General features: G+C 45.2%; 2 protein-coding genes across 3 annotated transcripts in view; one reads left to right on the top strand and one right to left on the bottom strand.

Annotated features, from left to right (window-relative positions):
• The window catches only part of FAM216A (family with sequence similarity 216, member A), a 21,055-nt gene extending 9,033 nt beyond the window's left edge, over positions 1-12,022 (bottom strand). For both annotated transcript variants that reach the window (XM_011997860.1, XM_011997861.1), the window contains exons 1-2: positions 11,380-12,022; positions 7,208-7,248 (exon numbers count right to left, since the gene is read on the bottom strand). In XM_011997860.1, coding sequence (XP_011853250.1) covers positions 7,208-7,248; positions 11,380-11,471 — 133 coding nt within the window. In that variant the 5' untranslated portion in view covers positions 11,472-12,022. The remainder of the gene's footprint in view (positions 1-7,207; positions 7,249-11,379) is intronic.
• Positions 11,679-16,469, top strand: part of GPN3 (GPN-loop GTPase 3) — a 27,266-nt gene continuing 22,475 nt past the window's right edge. Inside the window, exons 1-3 of the mRNA XM_011997932.1 lie at positions 11,679-11,924; positions 12,021-12,240; positions 14,956-15,064. Coding sequence (XP_011853322.1) covers positions 11,890-11,924; positions 12,021-12,240; positions 14,956-15,064 — 364 coding nt within the window. The 5' untranslated portion in view covers positions 11,679-11,889. The remainder of the gene's footprint in view (positions 11,925-12,020; positions 12,241-14,955; positions 15,065-16,469) is intronic.

Genomic DNA, 16,469 nt, shown 5'->3' with positions numbered 1-16,469 from the left:
TGAGCTGAGATCCAGCCACTGCACTCCAGCCTGGGCAACAGAGCAAGACTTCATCTCAGGAAAAAAAAAAAAAAAAAGAATATGTCTTGTGTCCTTACTAAACAATATTTCTGAGATGCATATTATATTTTGGACTAATACTTAATTTCTCAATAGCTTGATAACATTTCTTTACAGAAAACGAAGCACTTAAAAATAAATAGGCTGGGCATGGTGACTCACGCCTGTAACCCCAGCAGTTTGGGAGGCTGAGGCAGGCAGATCACCTGAGGTTGGGAGTCGAGACCAGCCTGGGCAACATAGTGAAACCTGTCTCTACTTAAAAAAAAAAAAACCACACACACAAAATACTTAGTTGGGCATAGTGTCACACCCCTGTAATCCCAGCTACTTGGGAGGCTGAGGCAGAAGAATCACTTGAACCCAGGAGGCGGAGGTTGCAGTGAGCTGAGTCACTGCAACTGCACTCCAGCCTGGGTGACAGAGTTGAGACTCTGACTTGAAAAAGAAAGAAAAAGAAAAATAGTACGGCAGTGCCTCAAACATTTAAACACAGAATTGCCATATAATCTAATAATTCCACTTCTGATCCAGCAGTTCCAAAAGAACTGAAAGCCGGGACTCAAACAGATTGTTTATCCATGCTCATAGCAGCATTACTTTATAATAGTCAAAAAGTGGAAGAAACCCAAGTATCCATCAACAGATGAATATATAAACAAAATGTGGTATATACAAACAATGGAATATTATTTAGCCTTAAAAAAACAAGAGAATTCTGACACATGGTATAATATGGATGAACCCTGAAGACATGCTAAGTGAAATAAGCCAGTCACAAAGGACAAATATTGTATGATTTAACTTTTATGAGATACCTAGAATCAAATATACACAGAGTGAAAGAATGGTGGTTACAAGAGGCCAGGGGAAAGGAGGTATATAGGGAGTTAGAGGTTTTTTATTTTGTTTTTTAATTTTCTTTTAGAGACAAAAAAAATTAAAGTTAATTTTATGTTGCCCAGGCTGGTCTCAAACTCCTGGGCTCCAGCGATCCACCAGCCCTGGCCTCCCAAAGTGCTGGGATTATGTGCACGAGCCACTGCACCCACCTGAGAGTTAGTGTTTTATGGGTATGGAGTTTTAGTTTGGGAAGATGAAAACTTTCTGGAGATGGATGGTGGCAGTGGTTGCACAACAGTGTGAATATACTTAATGCCACTGAAATGTACACTTAAAAATGATTAAAATGGGCCAGGTGCGGTGGCTCATGCCTGTAATCCCAGAACTTTGGGAGGCTGAGTTGGGCGGATCACTTGAGTCCAGGAGTTTGAGACCAGCCTGGCCTACATGGTGAAACCACATCTCTACTAAAAATACAAAAAATTAGCTGGGTGTGGTGGGTAGTGGGGGGCCACCTGTAATCCCAGCTACTCAGGAGGCTGAGGCAGGAGAATCGCTTGAACTCAGGAGGCGGCAGTTGCAGTGAGCCGAGATCATGCTATTGCACTCCAGCCTGGGCAACAAGAGTGAAATTCCATCTCAAAAAAAAAAAAAAAAAATTAAAATGGTAAGTTTTATATTATGTATATTTTACCACAAATAAATAGTTAACCAACCCAAGAACTTTGGAATATACTGCTTGGACTATATGCCCTCAAACAGAAACAACTCTAAGCAAATACTGATCTCTAATTAATTACTAGGCTTTTTTTGTTCTTTTCTTTTTTGTTTTTTAGTTTTTTTGTTTTTTTTAGATGGAGTCTCGCTTTGTTACCAGGCTGGAGTGCGGTGGCGCGATCTCTGCTCACTGCAACCTCCAACTCCCTGGTTCAAGTAATTTTCCTGCCTCAGTCTCCCAAGTAGCTGGGATTACAGGCACGCGCCACCACGGCCAGCTAATTTTTTGTATTTTTAGTAGAGACTGGGTTTCATCATGTTGGCCAGAATGGTCTCAATCTCCTGACCTTGTATCCACCCACCTCAGCCTCCCAAAGTGCTGGAATTACAGGCGTGAGTCACGGCACCTGGCACACTAGGCTTTTTTTTTTTTTTTTTTAGCACTTCAGAAACTACTTTTTTATGCATCTTAGGACTAAGCAAATAATATATTGTAGTTAATGAGAGTCAGGTCTCACACTTTTGGAGACAGGAGTCACCTATTAATGTGGAAAGAGGAAAGCACAGAATAAACCCTGTTTGTTGGATGGGAATTTGGAGTTAAGTAGAAATATTGAGATAGATATGTATGGGTATGTATGTGCTCACAGGTAAATGTACACACATTTCTTTCCCAGCACTGTCCTTGGAGAGGATCTAGAAGCAATGATAATATATTATAAATAAGCACACCTAGCACCCAGATCTTGGTTTCTATGTACTCTTCTCTACTTTAAATATATAAAATTAGGAAAAAAAAAAAAAAAACAGGGCTCTATATTAGTTTTATTTTGCTGCCATAACAACACTTTAGTGGCTTAAAACAACACTCACTTATTATCTCATAGTTCTATAACTCAAAAGACTGAGTATAACATGAATTCACTGGGTTCTCTGCTTAGAATCTTCACAAGGCCAAAATCAAGCCATCAGAGTGCCTAGGCTACCATCTGGAGCCTGTAGTGGTTCATTAAGGTTGTTGGCAGAATTCAGTTCCCTACAAAACCAAAGTCCCTATTTCCTTGACATGTGGCTCTCTTCATCTTCAAGCCAACAATGGAGTGTTAAGATATCTCCTTTCACATCTAACTGCTCCTCCCCCACATCTGTCTGACTTCAGCCAGACAAACTGCTCTGCTTTTAAGGGCTCATGTGGCTAGGCTGGGCCAACCCAGATAATTCAGGATAACATCTCTTTTGAGGGTTATAACTTAATTTTACCTGGAAAATTGCTCCTGCTATGTAACATAACATATTTGCAGGTTAGAGAGATTAGAGTGTGGACATCTTTGGGGACCATGCTGCCTACCACACGCTCTTTGGAGAAATGGCTAACATCAAGGGTAGAACAGGGACAGTACAACATTTTGTGCTAAAGGATAAAATGTTCAAAGACAATGAAGACAGAGAACAAGAGCCATCTTTAAAGGGCTCCCACTGGCCAAATCTGGGATAATTTGAGCATCAAAATAAGTAACAGATTTAAAGTAAAGGATTTAACCTATTGACTGGTATAAGAATGCATGTGTTGACAATTATATAATAAATACATAAATTGAAAAATGGTAGAGAAAGGGCAGCTCTTCATTAGAAAGTCATCTGAAAAATGTAGAATCAATGATGGAATGAGAAAAAGCACATATGACCAGGCGTGGTAGCTCACGCCTGTAATCCTAGCACTTTGGGAGGCCGAGGTAGGCGGATCACAAGGTCAGGAGATCGAGACCATCCTGGCTAACATGGGGAAACCCCATCTCTACTGAAAATACAAAAAATTAGCCGGGCATGGTGGCAGACGCCTGTGGTTCCAGCTACTCAGGAGGCTGAGGAAGAAGAATGGCATGAACCCGGGAGGTGGAGCTTGCAGTGAGCCAAGATCACGTCACTGCAATCCAGCCTGGGCAACAGAGCGAGACAACGTCTCAAAAAAAAAAAAGAAAAAAGAAAAAGCACATATTTCTAGCCGTCTTAATAATAAAGGATTTAGTCAAGAATGGATGACACGGCTGGGTACGGTGGCTCATGCCTGTAATCCCAGCACTTTGGGAGGCCGAGGCAGGTGGATCACAAGGTCAGGAGATCGACACCATCCTGGCTAACACGTTGAAACCCCATCTCTACTAAAAAACTACAAAAAAATTAGCCAGGCGTGGTGGCAGGCGCCTGTAGTCCCAGCTACTCGGGAGGCTGAGGCAGGAGAATGGCGTGAACGTGGGAGACAGAGCTTGCTATGAGCTGAGATTGCACCACTGCAATCTCAAAAAAAAAAAAAAAAAAAACCAGTATTTCAAGTTCTTGATTTTGATAGTTATTTTGTGAGATAAACAAATGTAGTTAAGATAGGCCAGGCGTGGTGGCTCATGCCTGTAATCCCAGGACTTTGGGAGGCTGAGGTTTGCTGATTGCTTGAGCCCAGGAGTTCAAGACCAGCCTGGGCAACTTTGCGAGACCCCCATCTCTACTAAAAATATAAAAATTAGGCCAGACGTGGTGGCTCACGCCTGTAATCCCAGCACTCTGGGAGGCTGAGGTGGGCGGATCACAAGGTCAGGAGATTGAGACCATCCTAGCTAACACAGTGAAACCCTGTCTCTACTAAAAGTACAAAAAATCAGTTGGGCGTGGTGGTGGGCACCTGTAGTCCCAGCTACTGGGGAGGCTGAGGCAGGACAATGGCGTGATCCTGGGAGATGGAGCTTGCAGTGAGCCAAGATCACCACCGCACTCCAGCCTGGGCGACAGAGCGAGACTCTGTCTCAAAAAAAAAAAAATATGTGTGTGTGTGTGTGTGTGTATGTGTGTGTATATATACATATATAAAAATTAGCTGGGTGTGGTGGTGCACGCCTGTGGTCCCAGTTACTCTGGAAGGTAAGGTGGGAGGATCACTCGAGCCCAGGAGGTGGAGGCTGCAGTGAGCCATGATTGTACCCCTGCACTCCTGCCTGGGGGATAGAGTAAAAAATAGAGCTAAGATAAATACCCCCACTTTTTTTGTTTTTTGCGGGGCGAAGTCCCAGTTACTTGGGAGGCTAAGGCGAGAGGATGACTTGAGCCAGGGAGGTCGAGGCTGCAGTTAGCTGAGATTGCACCACTGCACTCCAGCCTGGGAGACAAAGTGAAACCTTGTCTTAAAATAAATAAATAAAGGAAATACATACATGAAAGTATTTAAGAAAAAAGAGGGCCAGGTGCCGTGGCTCATGCCTGCCCAGCACTTTGGGAGGCCAAGGCAGGCAGATCACCTGAGGTTAGGAGTTAAAGATCAGCCTGGCCAACGTGGTGAAACCCCGTCTCCACTAAAAATACAAAAATTAGCCAGGCATGGTGGCGTGTGCCTGTAATCCCACCTACTTGGGAGGCTGAGGCATGAGAATCGCTTGAACCTGAGAGACCGAGGTTGCAATAAGCCAAGATTACACCACTGCACTCCAGCCTGGGGGAAAGAGTGAGACTCCGTCTCAAAAATAATAATAACAATAATATCTAGAGTCACTGCCAGTAGTTGACTATAGTGTTTATTTTAAATATGAATCCTTAAGTTCAGCTATAGAGAAAGACAATCAAGCACTTGCTGAATACTGGCCCTCTTCCCCTCCAATTATAAACAGCAATACACATTCTTCACTACAGATTAGTGAAGTAAACTAAGTGTATAAAAAGAAAATAAAAACCTTTAATCCCACAATCTAGTAGTAATTTTTTTTTAATTAATTAATTTTTTTTGAGATGGAGTTTCACTCTTGTTACCCAGGCTGGAGTGCAATGGTGTGATCTCGGCTCACCACAACCTCCACCTCCCAGGTTCAATCGATTTTCCTGCCTCAGCCTCCTGAGTAGCTGGGATTATAGGGATGAGCCACCATGCCCGATTAATCTTTTTGTATTTTAGTAGAGACGGGGTTTCTCTGTGTTGGTCAGGCTGGTCTTGAACTTCTGACCTCAGGTGATGTGCCCGCCTCAGCCTCCTATTTTTTTTTTTTTTGAGACGGAGTCTCGCTCTGTCACCCAGGCTCGAGTGCACTGGCGTGATCTCAGCTAACTGCAGCCTCCGCCTCCTGAGTTCAAGTGATTTTCCTGCCTCAGCCTTCCGAGTAACTGGGACTATGGACGTGCAACACCACACCTGGCTAATTTTTTTGTATATTTAGTAGAGACGGGGTTTCACCATGTTGGTCAGGCTGGTCTCGAACTCCTGACCTCAGGTGATCCACCTACCTCGGCCTCCCAAAGTGCTGGGATTACAGGTGTGAGCCACCGTGCCCGGCCTAGTAGTAATTATTTTAAAACACTTTGATATATTGCCTTTCAGAGTTTTTGCTAGGCATATATTTGTTTAGAAATTTTTCTTTTATATAACTGAGTCAATCTAATATACTGATAATTGTTAATATTTCTTCTTTTATTTCCCTCCACATCTGGAATATATTATTAATAATTGTTTTGTGTTTGTTTTTTACATTTAACTATAATTCAGTAAGAATTTTGGTGAGGAATCTAATGAACCCAGACTGCAACACATTTTTTAAATGATCATATTATTTATTTATATATGTATATATGTACACATATATGTCTGTATATTTTTTTCCTAGGTAACTGTAATGACTATATATTCACCAAGGAGAAGCAAAGTGAACCCAGGTTTATATATCACTGAATTTAAATGAAACATTTAAAACCTATCATAACTACTATACTTAAAATATATGCATACACACACACTCCTAAAGTCAGTTAATTCCAGCTCCTCTCCCAGGGGAAAAAAAGCAATTAGTGAGAGACCTTTGGGATCTTGTCTTACTTACTCTCTTAACTTCAGCAGAGAAGAGGTGAGTACTTTGAAAGCTCTATCCTTTATTTCAAGTGAGAGGAAAACATCAGCACTGAGAAATATTTTATATTCTTTGAAGCTATTCAATTTAGAATTTTTTTCTTCTATCCATGTATAAACCCCAGGCTGTGCTCTGTGCTTTTCAACCAACATCAGTTATAAATACAGTTCTTTTAGGATTCACTGCTAATTTTAAAAATGCTTGATGTAAAATATACTGTACCAATAGACAAGAAAAAACCTTCCTAATTGCTCTTTGAAATCTTAAAGACTAAGTTCACCAGGGATGCTAATACAATCTATTTTTAACTCTGTTGTGGGCTGGGTGTGGTGGCTCATGCCTGTAATCCCAGCACTTGGGGAGGCAGAGGCAGTTGGATCACCTGAGGTCAGGAGTTCGAGACCAGTGTGGCCAACATGGTGAAACCCTGTCTCTACTAAAAATACAAAAATTAGCCAGGCGTGGTGGCACATACCTGTAGTCTCAGCCACTCAGGAGGCTGAGGCAGAAGAATCACTTGAACCCAGGAGGCAGAGGTTGCAGTGAGCACAGATCGCACCACTGAACTGCAGCCTGGACAACAGAGTGAGACTCCGTCTCAAAAAAAGAAAAGAAAAAAGAAAAAAATTCTATTATGTAAGTAGTTACAGACAAATAGGCTTCTCAGAACCATGTTACTTGTAAGTATTATCTGCTTTATATGCACTACTCACCAGAACCTTTAGAATTCTGATAACAAGAGTGTCCAGCTGATCTGTTGAAAAAAAAAAAGCATATAAATAATATGTAATATTACAATGTTATAAGCACTGAACAACGTATTTCAATTTTATTTTATTTTATTTTTTTTGAGACAGGGTCTCACTTTGTCTCCCAGGTTGGAGTGCAGTGGTATTATCTCGGGTCATTGGAACCTCTGCCTCCCAGTCTCAAGCGATTCTCCCACCTCAGCCTCCCAGGTAGCTGGGACCAGTGCTGCTACGCCCAGCTAATTTTTGTATTTTTAGTAGAGACAGTTTCACCATATTGGCCAGGCTGGTCTCAAACTCCCGACCTCAGGTGATCTGCCTGCCTCAGCCTCCCAAAGTGGTGGATTAAAGGCATGAGCCACTGCACCCAACCAACATATTTCAAATTTTAAAAAAGGACAGTGTTGCATATTATTTTTACTTTTCATGTTTCCGTCAGAAATGTCTTGCAAATTTTTTTCTATAATTCTGGTTACATCCTAATGGCTCCAAGATTTTTTTCTTTCCTTTTTTAGAGATGGGGTCACCCTCCTTCACCCAGGCTAGAGTGCAGTGCCGGGATCATAGCTCACCGCAGCCTCAAAATCCTGGGCTCAAACAATCCTCAGCCTCTCAAGTGGCCACGACCACAGGCGTGTGCCACAACGCCTGGCTAATTTTTGTACAGATATGAGCCACCATACCTGTCCCGGGTCTTAATTTTATAGCTTCCTAATCTCATTCCTACAGTGAGCTCAATAAAGTAGTTGGGGCTCCTGGGCTATCCATGTTATTATCTTGCTGTCTCTATTTTTAATGAAGTGATTTGGGTATTGAAAAGACTGTTCTTTTTTTTTTTTTTTTTTCTTTTGTGAGGTGGAGTCTTGCTCTGTTGCCCAGGCTGGAGTGCAATGGCGTGATTTCGGCTCACTGCAACCTCTGCCTTCCAGGTCCAAGCAATTCTCCCACCTCAGCCTCCCAGAAGCTGGGATTATAGGTGCCCGCCACCACGCCGGGCTAATTTTTGCATTTTTAGTAGAGACAAGGTTTCGCCATGTTGGCCAGGCTGGTCTCAAACTCCTGACCTCAAGTGATCCACCGCCTCAGCCTCCCAAAGTGCCGGGATTACAGGCGTGAGCCACCATGCCATGCCGAAAGACTGTTCTTTGAATAGTAATTAAGGTGTGCTAGAATTGGTAAGTTGGTCTGTAATGTTTCTAATTTCGTACAAATTCTTTTTTTAAAAAAGAAATTCTAAACTTAAAACAACCTTCCTTCCCTCATCCTGCAATTTATTCAGTGACCAAGAGTTCATGGGGCAGGCGCCAAGTTTATAAAGTTTTTGTTATGAACTTTTCACCGCCATTACCTCTGCTATTTTATTCCAAGCCACCATATCATTTTCTTGTATTTCACATTCCTAATTCTACCCTTGCTCTTTCCAGTTTATTCTCCAACTAGCAACCAGCGCGATCCTTTTTAAGAGAAGTAAGATCACATCACTTCTCTGCTGGCAACCTTCTTGTGACTTCCTTTCTCAAAGGTTGACTTTATAGGGCATGAGGGAGTTTTGAAGGAGTGATAGAGCCACTCTGTATCTTCAGCATGGCAGGGCTTACACAGCCATGTGCATTTGTCAAAACCCATCATATTATACATGAAAAAGTAAGACTTTACTTTGTGTAAATCATGTCTCAATAAACCTGACTTTTAAAGAAAAAGAAGTGCCGGGCGCAGTGGCTCCTGCCTGTAATCCCAGCACTTTGGGAGGCCAAGGCGGGTGGATCACGAGGTCAGGAGATCTAGACCATCCTGGCTAACACGGTGAAACCCCGTCTCTACTAAAAATGCAAAAAATTAGCCAGGCATGGTGGCACATGCCTGTAGTCCCAGCTACTTGGGAGGCTGAGGCAGGAGAATCGCTTGAACCTGGGAGGCAGAGGTTGCAGTGAGCCAAGATCACACCACTGCACTCCACCCTGGGTGGCAGAGCGAGACTCCGTCTCAAAAAAAAAAAAAAGTAAGGAGTTCTGGAGTTCCCATTAGTTAATAACGGGATTTTTGGCAGATTACTTCCCCTTTCAGATTAGTAAATATGACTGGAATGGATGATTTTTAAGACCCCTGCCATGCCAAAATTGTATGATGTGGCATAATAAACCTGATTCTAGTCTGAAAGTTGTATTTTGTATTTCTGGGAATATAGCTTTTCATAAATTAATCTTGGTTTGTGTTTTTTAATGAGGTTCCTTAAACCAAACTGAAAGTCTTTCAATTGTATTTTTAAGAGTTTGGATAAACTAAAGGTGGCATGGAGATGAACGACAGGGGGAGATAAAAGAAGAGGACAAACAACCTCTTTGTGCCTGTTTTGTCATCCATAAAGTGGGGATCATAATAAAAGCTTCTAGGACTTGGCTGGGCACAGTGGCTCATGCCTGTAATCCCAGTACTTTGGGAGGCCAAGGCAGACAGATCGCTTGAGCCCAGGAGTTCAAGACCAGCCTGGGCCAACATGGCGAAACCCATCTCTACGAAAAATACAAAAATTAGCCGGGTGTGGTGGCGCACACCTCTAGTCTAAGCTACTCGGGAGGATGAGGCAGGAGAACCACTTGAACCCAGGAGGCGGAGGTTGCAGTGAGTTGAGATTGTGGCATTGCACTCCAGCCTGGGTGACAGAGGGAGACTCCGTCTCAAAAAAAAGAAAAAAAGTTAATGTATCTCCTGATACACTAGGATCCAGCAGTCGGCCAAGGATTATGAAGAACAGAAAAGAAACCCAAGAAGACTCCATCCCATCTTTAAGAAGTCTTCAGTAGCACCAGATACAAAAAGGATGGCCATGCGGGTGGATCACGAGGTCAGATGGAGACCATCCTGGCTAACACGGTGAAGCCCTGTCTCTACTAAAAATACAAAAAATTAGCCGGGCGTGGTGGTGGGCGCCTGTAATACCAGCTACTCGGGAGGCTGAGGGAGGAGAATGGCGTGAACCCAGGAGGCAGAGCTTGCAGTGAGCCAAGATCGCACCACTGCCCTCCAGCCTGGGCGACAGAGCGAGACTCCGTCTCAAAAACAAAAAAGGATGGCCACGGGTGCAACAGGGGCCCTGACTGTGGGTTGTACTGAACGGCAAACATATCGCAGTTCTTGCTTTTAGGAAATAAAGGAGGGAGAGGAAGAGGAGGTAGAGTCTCCAACAGTGACTTCAACAGCTCATTGTCTTCACTATCCAGGAAATAGGTGTAAAAACCTGCTCAAAACGAAATAGATTTGTGAAAAAAGGAACTTCAGTGTGTGAAGAAAAATGTCAAGATCAGGGCACCTTGGATATTCAGTCATTGGTCTCACTGGCGATTAGAAACTCTCATTTGAGGTCGGGCGCAATGGTTCACCCTGTAATCCCAGCACTTTGGGAGGCCGAGGCGGGCGGCTCACTTGAGGTCAGAGGTTCGGCACAAGCCTGGCCAACATGGTGAAACCGAGTCTCTACTAAAAATACAAAAATTAGCCGGGAGTGGTGGCAGGCGCCTGTAATCCCAGCTACTCGGGAGGCTGAGGTAGGAGAATCACTTGAACCTGGGAGGCTGAGGTTGCAGTGAGCCGAGATCGCACCACTGCACTCCAGCCTGGGCAACAGAGCGAGACTCTGTCTCACACTCAAAAAGAAAGAAAAGAAAAGAAAGAAAACAAAAAGAAAGAAATCCCCGTTTGACAGAAAGGTGGCTCATGTCACAAGAGGGAAGGAACTGGTTTATGGGCCTGGACGCCCCCAGCTGAACTGGGGGACATCTTCCTCCTCTGTTCCCGCCGCCTCGCCTTTCGGTGGACACACCGTCCTGTGCCAGACAGCAAATGTCCCAGTAGGGCTCGCAGCGCCCCCTCGGGGCAGAGAGATGCACGCGGGCGACTGTCGCAGTCACCTCGTGGCCACTGCACCAAACGCTCCTCCGAGGCTTCCCTCAGAGGCCCTCCCTCAACCGCGAGGCAGTCCTCCCCTCTTCCCTCCCGTCCACAACACAACTGTTCCCCGCCTCTCACTTGAGGGCACCGGAGCCAGCCCGAGACGCACGGCCGGCCGCAGCCCTCCTCACGGGGCTCACGACCCGGGGGCCCCACGCTGCCACCCCTTGCCCCGGGGCCCCCAACCTCACCCGCCGCCGCCACCCTCGGTCCCGGCCACTGCGGGCGGCTCTGCAGAAGAGCTACGCTCCGTCCAGTCGGACCCAGGACCCTGGCCCGGCATCTCCGCGGCGCCGAGACCGCGAGCCGTGTGCGGGAGCAGCTGTCCCAGCGTCTCTCCCCTGACAGCACGCGTGCGTCAGGCGGCTGGTATTCCGGAGAGGCGGTTCCGATGCCGGCTTCTCGCCCCTCCGAAGCCGTTCGGACACTGCCCGAAGAGCTTCGGGAGAGCGGGGCGGGCAGATCCGCGACCCCGGAGTTACGGTGGGGGAGGGGCAGGAGCGCTGCGGTAGCTGAGCGTTTGCACGTTTGCACCTCTGTGGAAGCAGTGCGTCACAGGAGGGAAATATACATGCTCCCCAAAACAAGAGGTGCTTTCCACTTCAGTATTCCACATCCTCAACACATTTGCAAATCGCGAGGGTCACCATACAGGTCAAAAGTCTGCACGCAAACCACGGACCGAAGCACGCGGCTCAAGGATGCGGAGTTTTATCTGTTATCCGTTATTACCCAGGTATCCAAGCTTAGCCTGCATCCCAACGGCCGATTTCCAACAACTACTTCTGCGCACGCGCATATCATCTCCTTCACCCCGCCACTTTTGTCTCAGGATGCGTTTCTCACCGGATTTGGCCCGCGGGCTGTCCCGTAGAAGAAGGTGTGGTAGAAATGGAGACGTAGAAAGAATGTGGATTGCGATTGGTTCGGACTTCACTTTCCCGGAACTCAGTGGGCGTCGCGCGAAGGCTGAGGGAGTGTGGCGGGCGGCTCCGGGAGCCAACATGCCTCGGTATGCGCAGCTCGTCATGGGCCCCGCGGGCAGCGGGAAGGTGAGGATCTGAGGGGACAAGGAGAGAAAAGTAGGGGTTCATGGGAGGCGGGAGGTTGGGTCGTGAGGGAGCGAGGCGGCGGGTATGTGTGTTGGGAACCCTGAGACCCCACGCAACTCATTTATGCTGTCTGGCTTCGTGTTTTTTGTTGTTGTTTTGAAAGGGAAATAATGGTAGTTGTTAATATTTATTGGATACTTAAGCCCCAGGCAGTAGATTAAACGCCTTGCTGATTTCTACAACAACCCTGTAAGAGAGATCTCATTCTCATTTTGCAGACAACGAGACACAGAAAGGTTAAGTTCTTTGCCTAGCAAAAAAATTTAAATCCAGTTTTGTCTAAACTCCAGAATCCGGCCCTGTCTCGCTCCCAGGAGGGTAAAGTGGGGTCTCGTTAATTACTGTTTCTCAGAACTTGGAACATGGACTTTTGGTATTTAAGGTGCTTTTAGGTGGTACATGCACCCAACATTAAGGAGCATCAGATCATGTATTGAGGAAATTGTTGCCTTTTCATTTCTCTTTCAGTTCTTCGCATTTAGGAGAAATTGTGCTCGGTGCTAGTGTGTATCTTCAGCACTTATTTAATCCTCAGGTCTTTTCAGAGAGCAGTTCTTAATCTCAGAGCTTTTAATAGGCACTTGTATTTAGCTAAAATTAAGAACATTTAAAAGTTTTATATAATTTTATGTCTAACTTCACGTTATGTCAAATATAACTGGTTTTCAGTTTACAGTAGGGATAAAATTTTTTCTTGTAAACAAATATTAAGGGAATGTTAGGAACATTCAAATACAGTGGGAATGGTGAAGATATGGATCAAATAACAGATGTGTGGGAAACATAGCCAGGCGTGGTGGCTCACGCCTGTAATCTATCACTTTGGGAGGTGGAGGTGGACGGATCGCCTGAGCCAGGAGTTTGGGACCAGCCTGGGCAATACGGGGAAACTCTTGTCTTTACAAAAAAATGCAAAAATTAGCCAGACCTGGTGGCAGGCACCTGTAGTCCCAGCTTCTTGGGAGGCTGAGGTGGGAGGATTACCTAAACCCGGGAGGTTGAGGCTGTGGTGAGTGATGACCTTTAACTTACCCAGAGTCTGTAGTCTTTTGGGGAAGACAAATAATGACCTGTCAGTTAAGATACAATGTGATGTGGCCAGGTGTGGTGGCTTAAGCCTGTAGTCCTTGCACTTTGGGAGGCTGAGGCCAGCAGATCACTTGAGCCCAGGAGTTCAAGGTCAGCCTGGGCAACATGGTGAAGCCCTGTCTCTACCAAAAATACAAAAATTAGCTGGGTGTGGTGGCCAGAGCCTGTAGTCCCACCTACTCGGGGGGCTAAGGCTGGAGAATCGCTTGAGCCTGGGTCAAAGCAGCAGTGAGCTATATGATGGTGCCACTGCACTCTAGCCTGGGTGACAGAGTGAGACCCTTTGTCAAAAAAAAAAAAGATACAGACAGAGACAACAGTATGTGTAAAGGCAGAGAGGACAGCAAGATGGATTTTTTTTTCTATAGTCTATTTTAATTTTTGGACTGATTGTGTTAAACAAGTATCTTTATAAGCTTTTGATGCCTACTATCAGAAACATTTGTTGAGTATGTTCTTTCTCCCAAGCATGTTTTGGGCCCTGGAGGTTGTGTGGGGAAAAAAACGCACACACAAAATCCCTGCCCTGTGGAGCTTATCTTTAAACATAGTAAGTCAATTAGAAATAATTATCAAGTATTTATTATGTAGTAGGTATTGTGCTAATCCCTGTGCTTGGGAAACGGAATGACACATCTCTGCCTTTAAACAGCGGATGACACAGACAAGTAGCCTAGAATTTTTTTTTTTTTTTTTTTTTGGGCCAGGAGTCTTGTTCTGTCATCCAAGCTGGAGTGCAGTGGTGTGTGATCTCAGTTCACTGCGACCTCCGCCTCCTGGGTTCAAGTGATTCTCCTGCCTCAGCCTCCCGAGGATCTGAGATTACAGGCATATGCCACCACGCCCGGCTAATTTTTGTGTATTTAGTAGAGGCGGGGTTTCACCATGTTGGCCAGGCTGGTCTTGAACTCCTGACCTCAGGTGATCCGCCTACCTCGGCCTCCCAAAGTACTGGGATTACAGGCGTAAACCACTGCACCCAGCCCCAGATTTTAACATAGTATGGTAACAACAACATAAGGGATAAAGAATTATCTAAACCAAACGTTACAAACTGATAGCCACCTCCAAACTATTTATTGACCTTGGCATTCCTTCATCTTGGAATGCTCTTCCCCTTAGGATGGCAAGCTCATTGTCATATACTCAGATATCCCCTACTCAGAGACGTCATCCCTGACCATCCTACCTAAAGGTTTGTTTGGATTGTACAAGTCCTGGTAGAGACACTGTGTTAGGTGTTACACTATGTAACCAGAAGTCTTCCCTTTAAATACCACTTGTCACATGTTAGAGCAGTAAGGAGCCTTAGTGATTATGGAGGACATCCCAGTTAGAGACAAGAAAGTTTAGGGGCAGAGTGGAGAAGTAAATTCCCCAGAGTTACCCATGAGTCTAAGTCAGGTTTGAATCTGCAGCCCAGTCAGATATCTTTTTCCCTTGTTTTCAGTCAGCCTCTTGGTTGGTGAAGGCATAGTTGTGACCTTAGTGGATAGTATTCCAGAGTATGGAAAGTAGCACTACACTGCCTGTTGCTTTAACCTCTCATGCCTTGTGACATTACAGAGCACCTACTGTGCCACCATGGTCCAGCACTGTGAAGCCCTCAACCGGTCTGTCCAAGTTATAAACCTGGATCCAGCAGCAGAACACTTCAACTACTCCGTGATGGCTGGTAAGTCCTGAGCAGAGGCTTCCCCCCACCTTCAGGAACAGTAAGGGCTGTGGAGGCAGTGAGTACTAGCTGCTTAGCACAGAAGCTGAAAAATTACTTTTTATAGTCTGGGTCCCTGGTTTTGTGGTAAATAGCATGAGCTTGTCATTTGGTCACATCTGTTCATGGTGATATGTGTGACAGTATCCTTTCTTGGTCTTTGATGTAAGATTTAAACATAAATGGGGCTGGACGCAGTGGCTCATGCCTGTAATCCCAGCACTTTGGGAGGCTGATGCGGGCAGATCATGAGGTCAGGAGTTCGAGACAGCATGGTGAAACCCTGTCTCTACTAAAAACACAAAAAAATTAGCTGGGCGTGGTGGCGCATGCCTGTAATCCCAGCTACTCAGGAGAATTGCCTGAACCCAGGAGACGGACGTTGCGGTGAGCCGAGATTGCACCACTGCACTCCAGCCTGGGCAACAGAGTGAGACTCTGTCTCAAAAAAAAAAAGTAAATGAACACTTCCCTCAGCACCGTTTCATTCTGTGCCTTTTGTCCTTAGTCCTGCTGTAGTGAATCATGTGGTATATTGCTGATCACTGTAAGTCAGGAGTCTGGGTTTGTTTTTTTAAATTCTTTTAATTTGTTCTTTCAAGTGTCTGTTGAACACCTGTTTTATGCCAGACACCAGAGTTATAGCAGAGAATAATATAGACATTATCCCTGCCATCACCAACCTTTAGGAAATAGGCAGTAAACAAAATGATAAACATGTTACAGAATGTGATGACTGCAGACAGGCTCATGAGAAGTACTCATTGGGTGAGGTTGCTTTAGCTAGGATTGTTAGGGAGGATGGTGACTCTGAGGAGGGGATCTTTGAGCCTAGACCTGAAGGATGGTAATATGCTCCTCAGGCTGAGGAAAAGCCTTCCAAAATGAGGGAACATTTAGATCATTAAATATGCCAAGCTGGGTGCAGGGACATGTGCCTGTAGTCCTAGCTACTTGGGAGGCTGATGTGGGAGGATCACTTGAGCCCAGGAGTTCAAGTCCAGCTTGGGCAATATTGCAAGATCCATCTCTGAAAAATAAAATAAATAAATAGCCTAGGGGTGAGAAAGGATTTGGTGTTCTCCAGGAAAGCCAAGATGTCAGTGAGCTGAAGCGTAATCACTGAAAGAAAGAAGTAGGTAGAGGCTAACAGGACATGAGAAGATGGGATTTTATCCTGTTGTCAGTGGGGTGCCACTAGAGGGTTTTAAGAAGAGGAAAGGATTGACATTTGATATATGTTTTGGGGGTTTTTTGGTTTTTTTGAGACAGGGTCCAGCTCTGTTGCGCAGGCTGGAGTGCAGTTTCACAACCTTTGCCTCCTGAGCTGAAGCCATCCTCCCACCTCAGCCTCCCAAGTAGCTGG

Source organism: Mandrillus leucophaeus, unplaced genomic scaffold (genome assembly GCF_000951045.1).
Source record: "Mandrillus leucophaeus isolate KB7577 unplaced genomic scaffold, Mleu.le_1.0 Scaffold55, whole genome shotgun sequence".
NCBI lineage: Eukaryota > Metazoa > Chordata > Mammalia > Primates > Cercopithecidae > Mandrillus > Mandrillus leucophaeus.
Note: the sequence above shows the minus strand (reverse complement) of the source record. Positions and strands in the feature narration are given on the sequence as shown.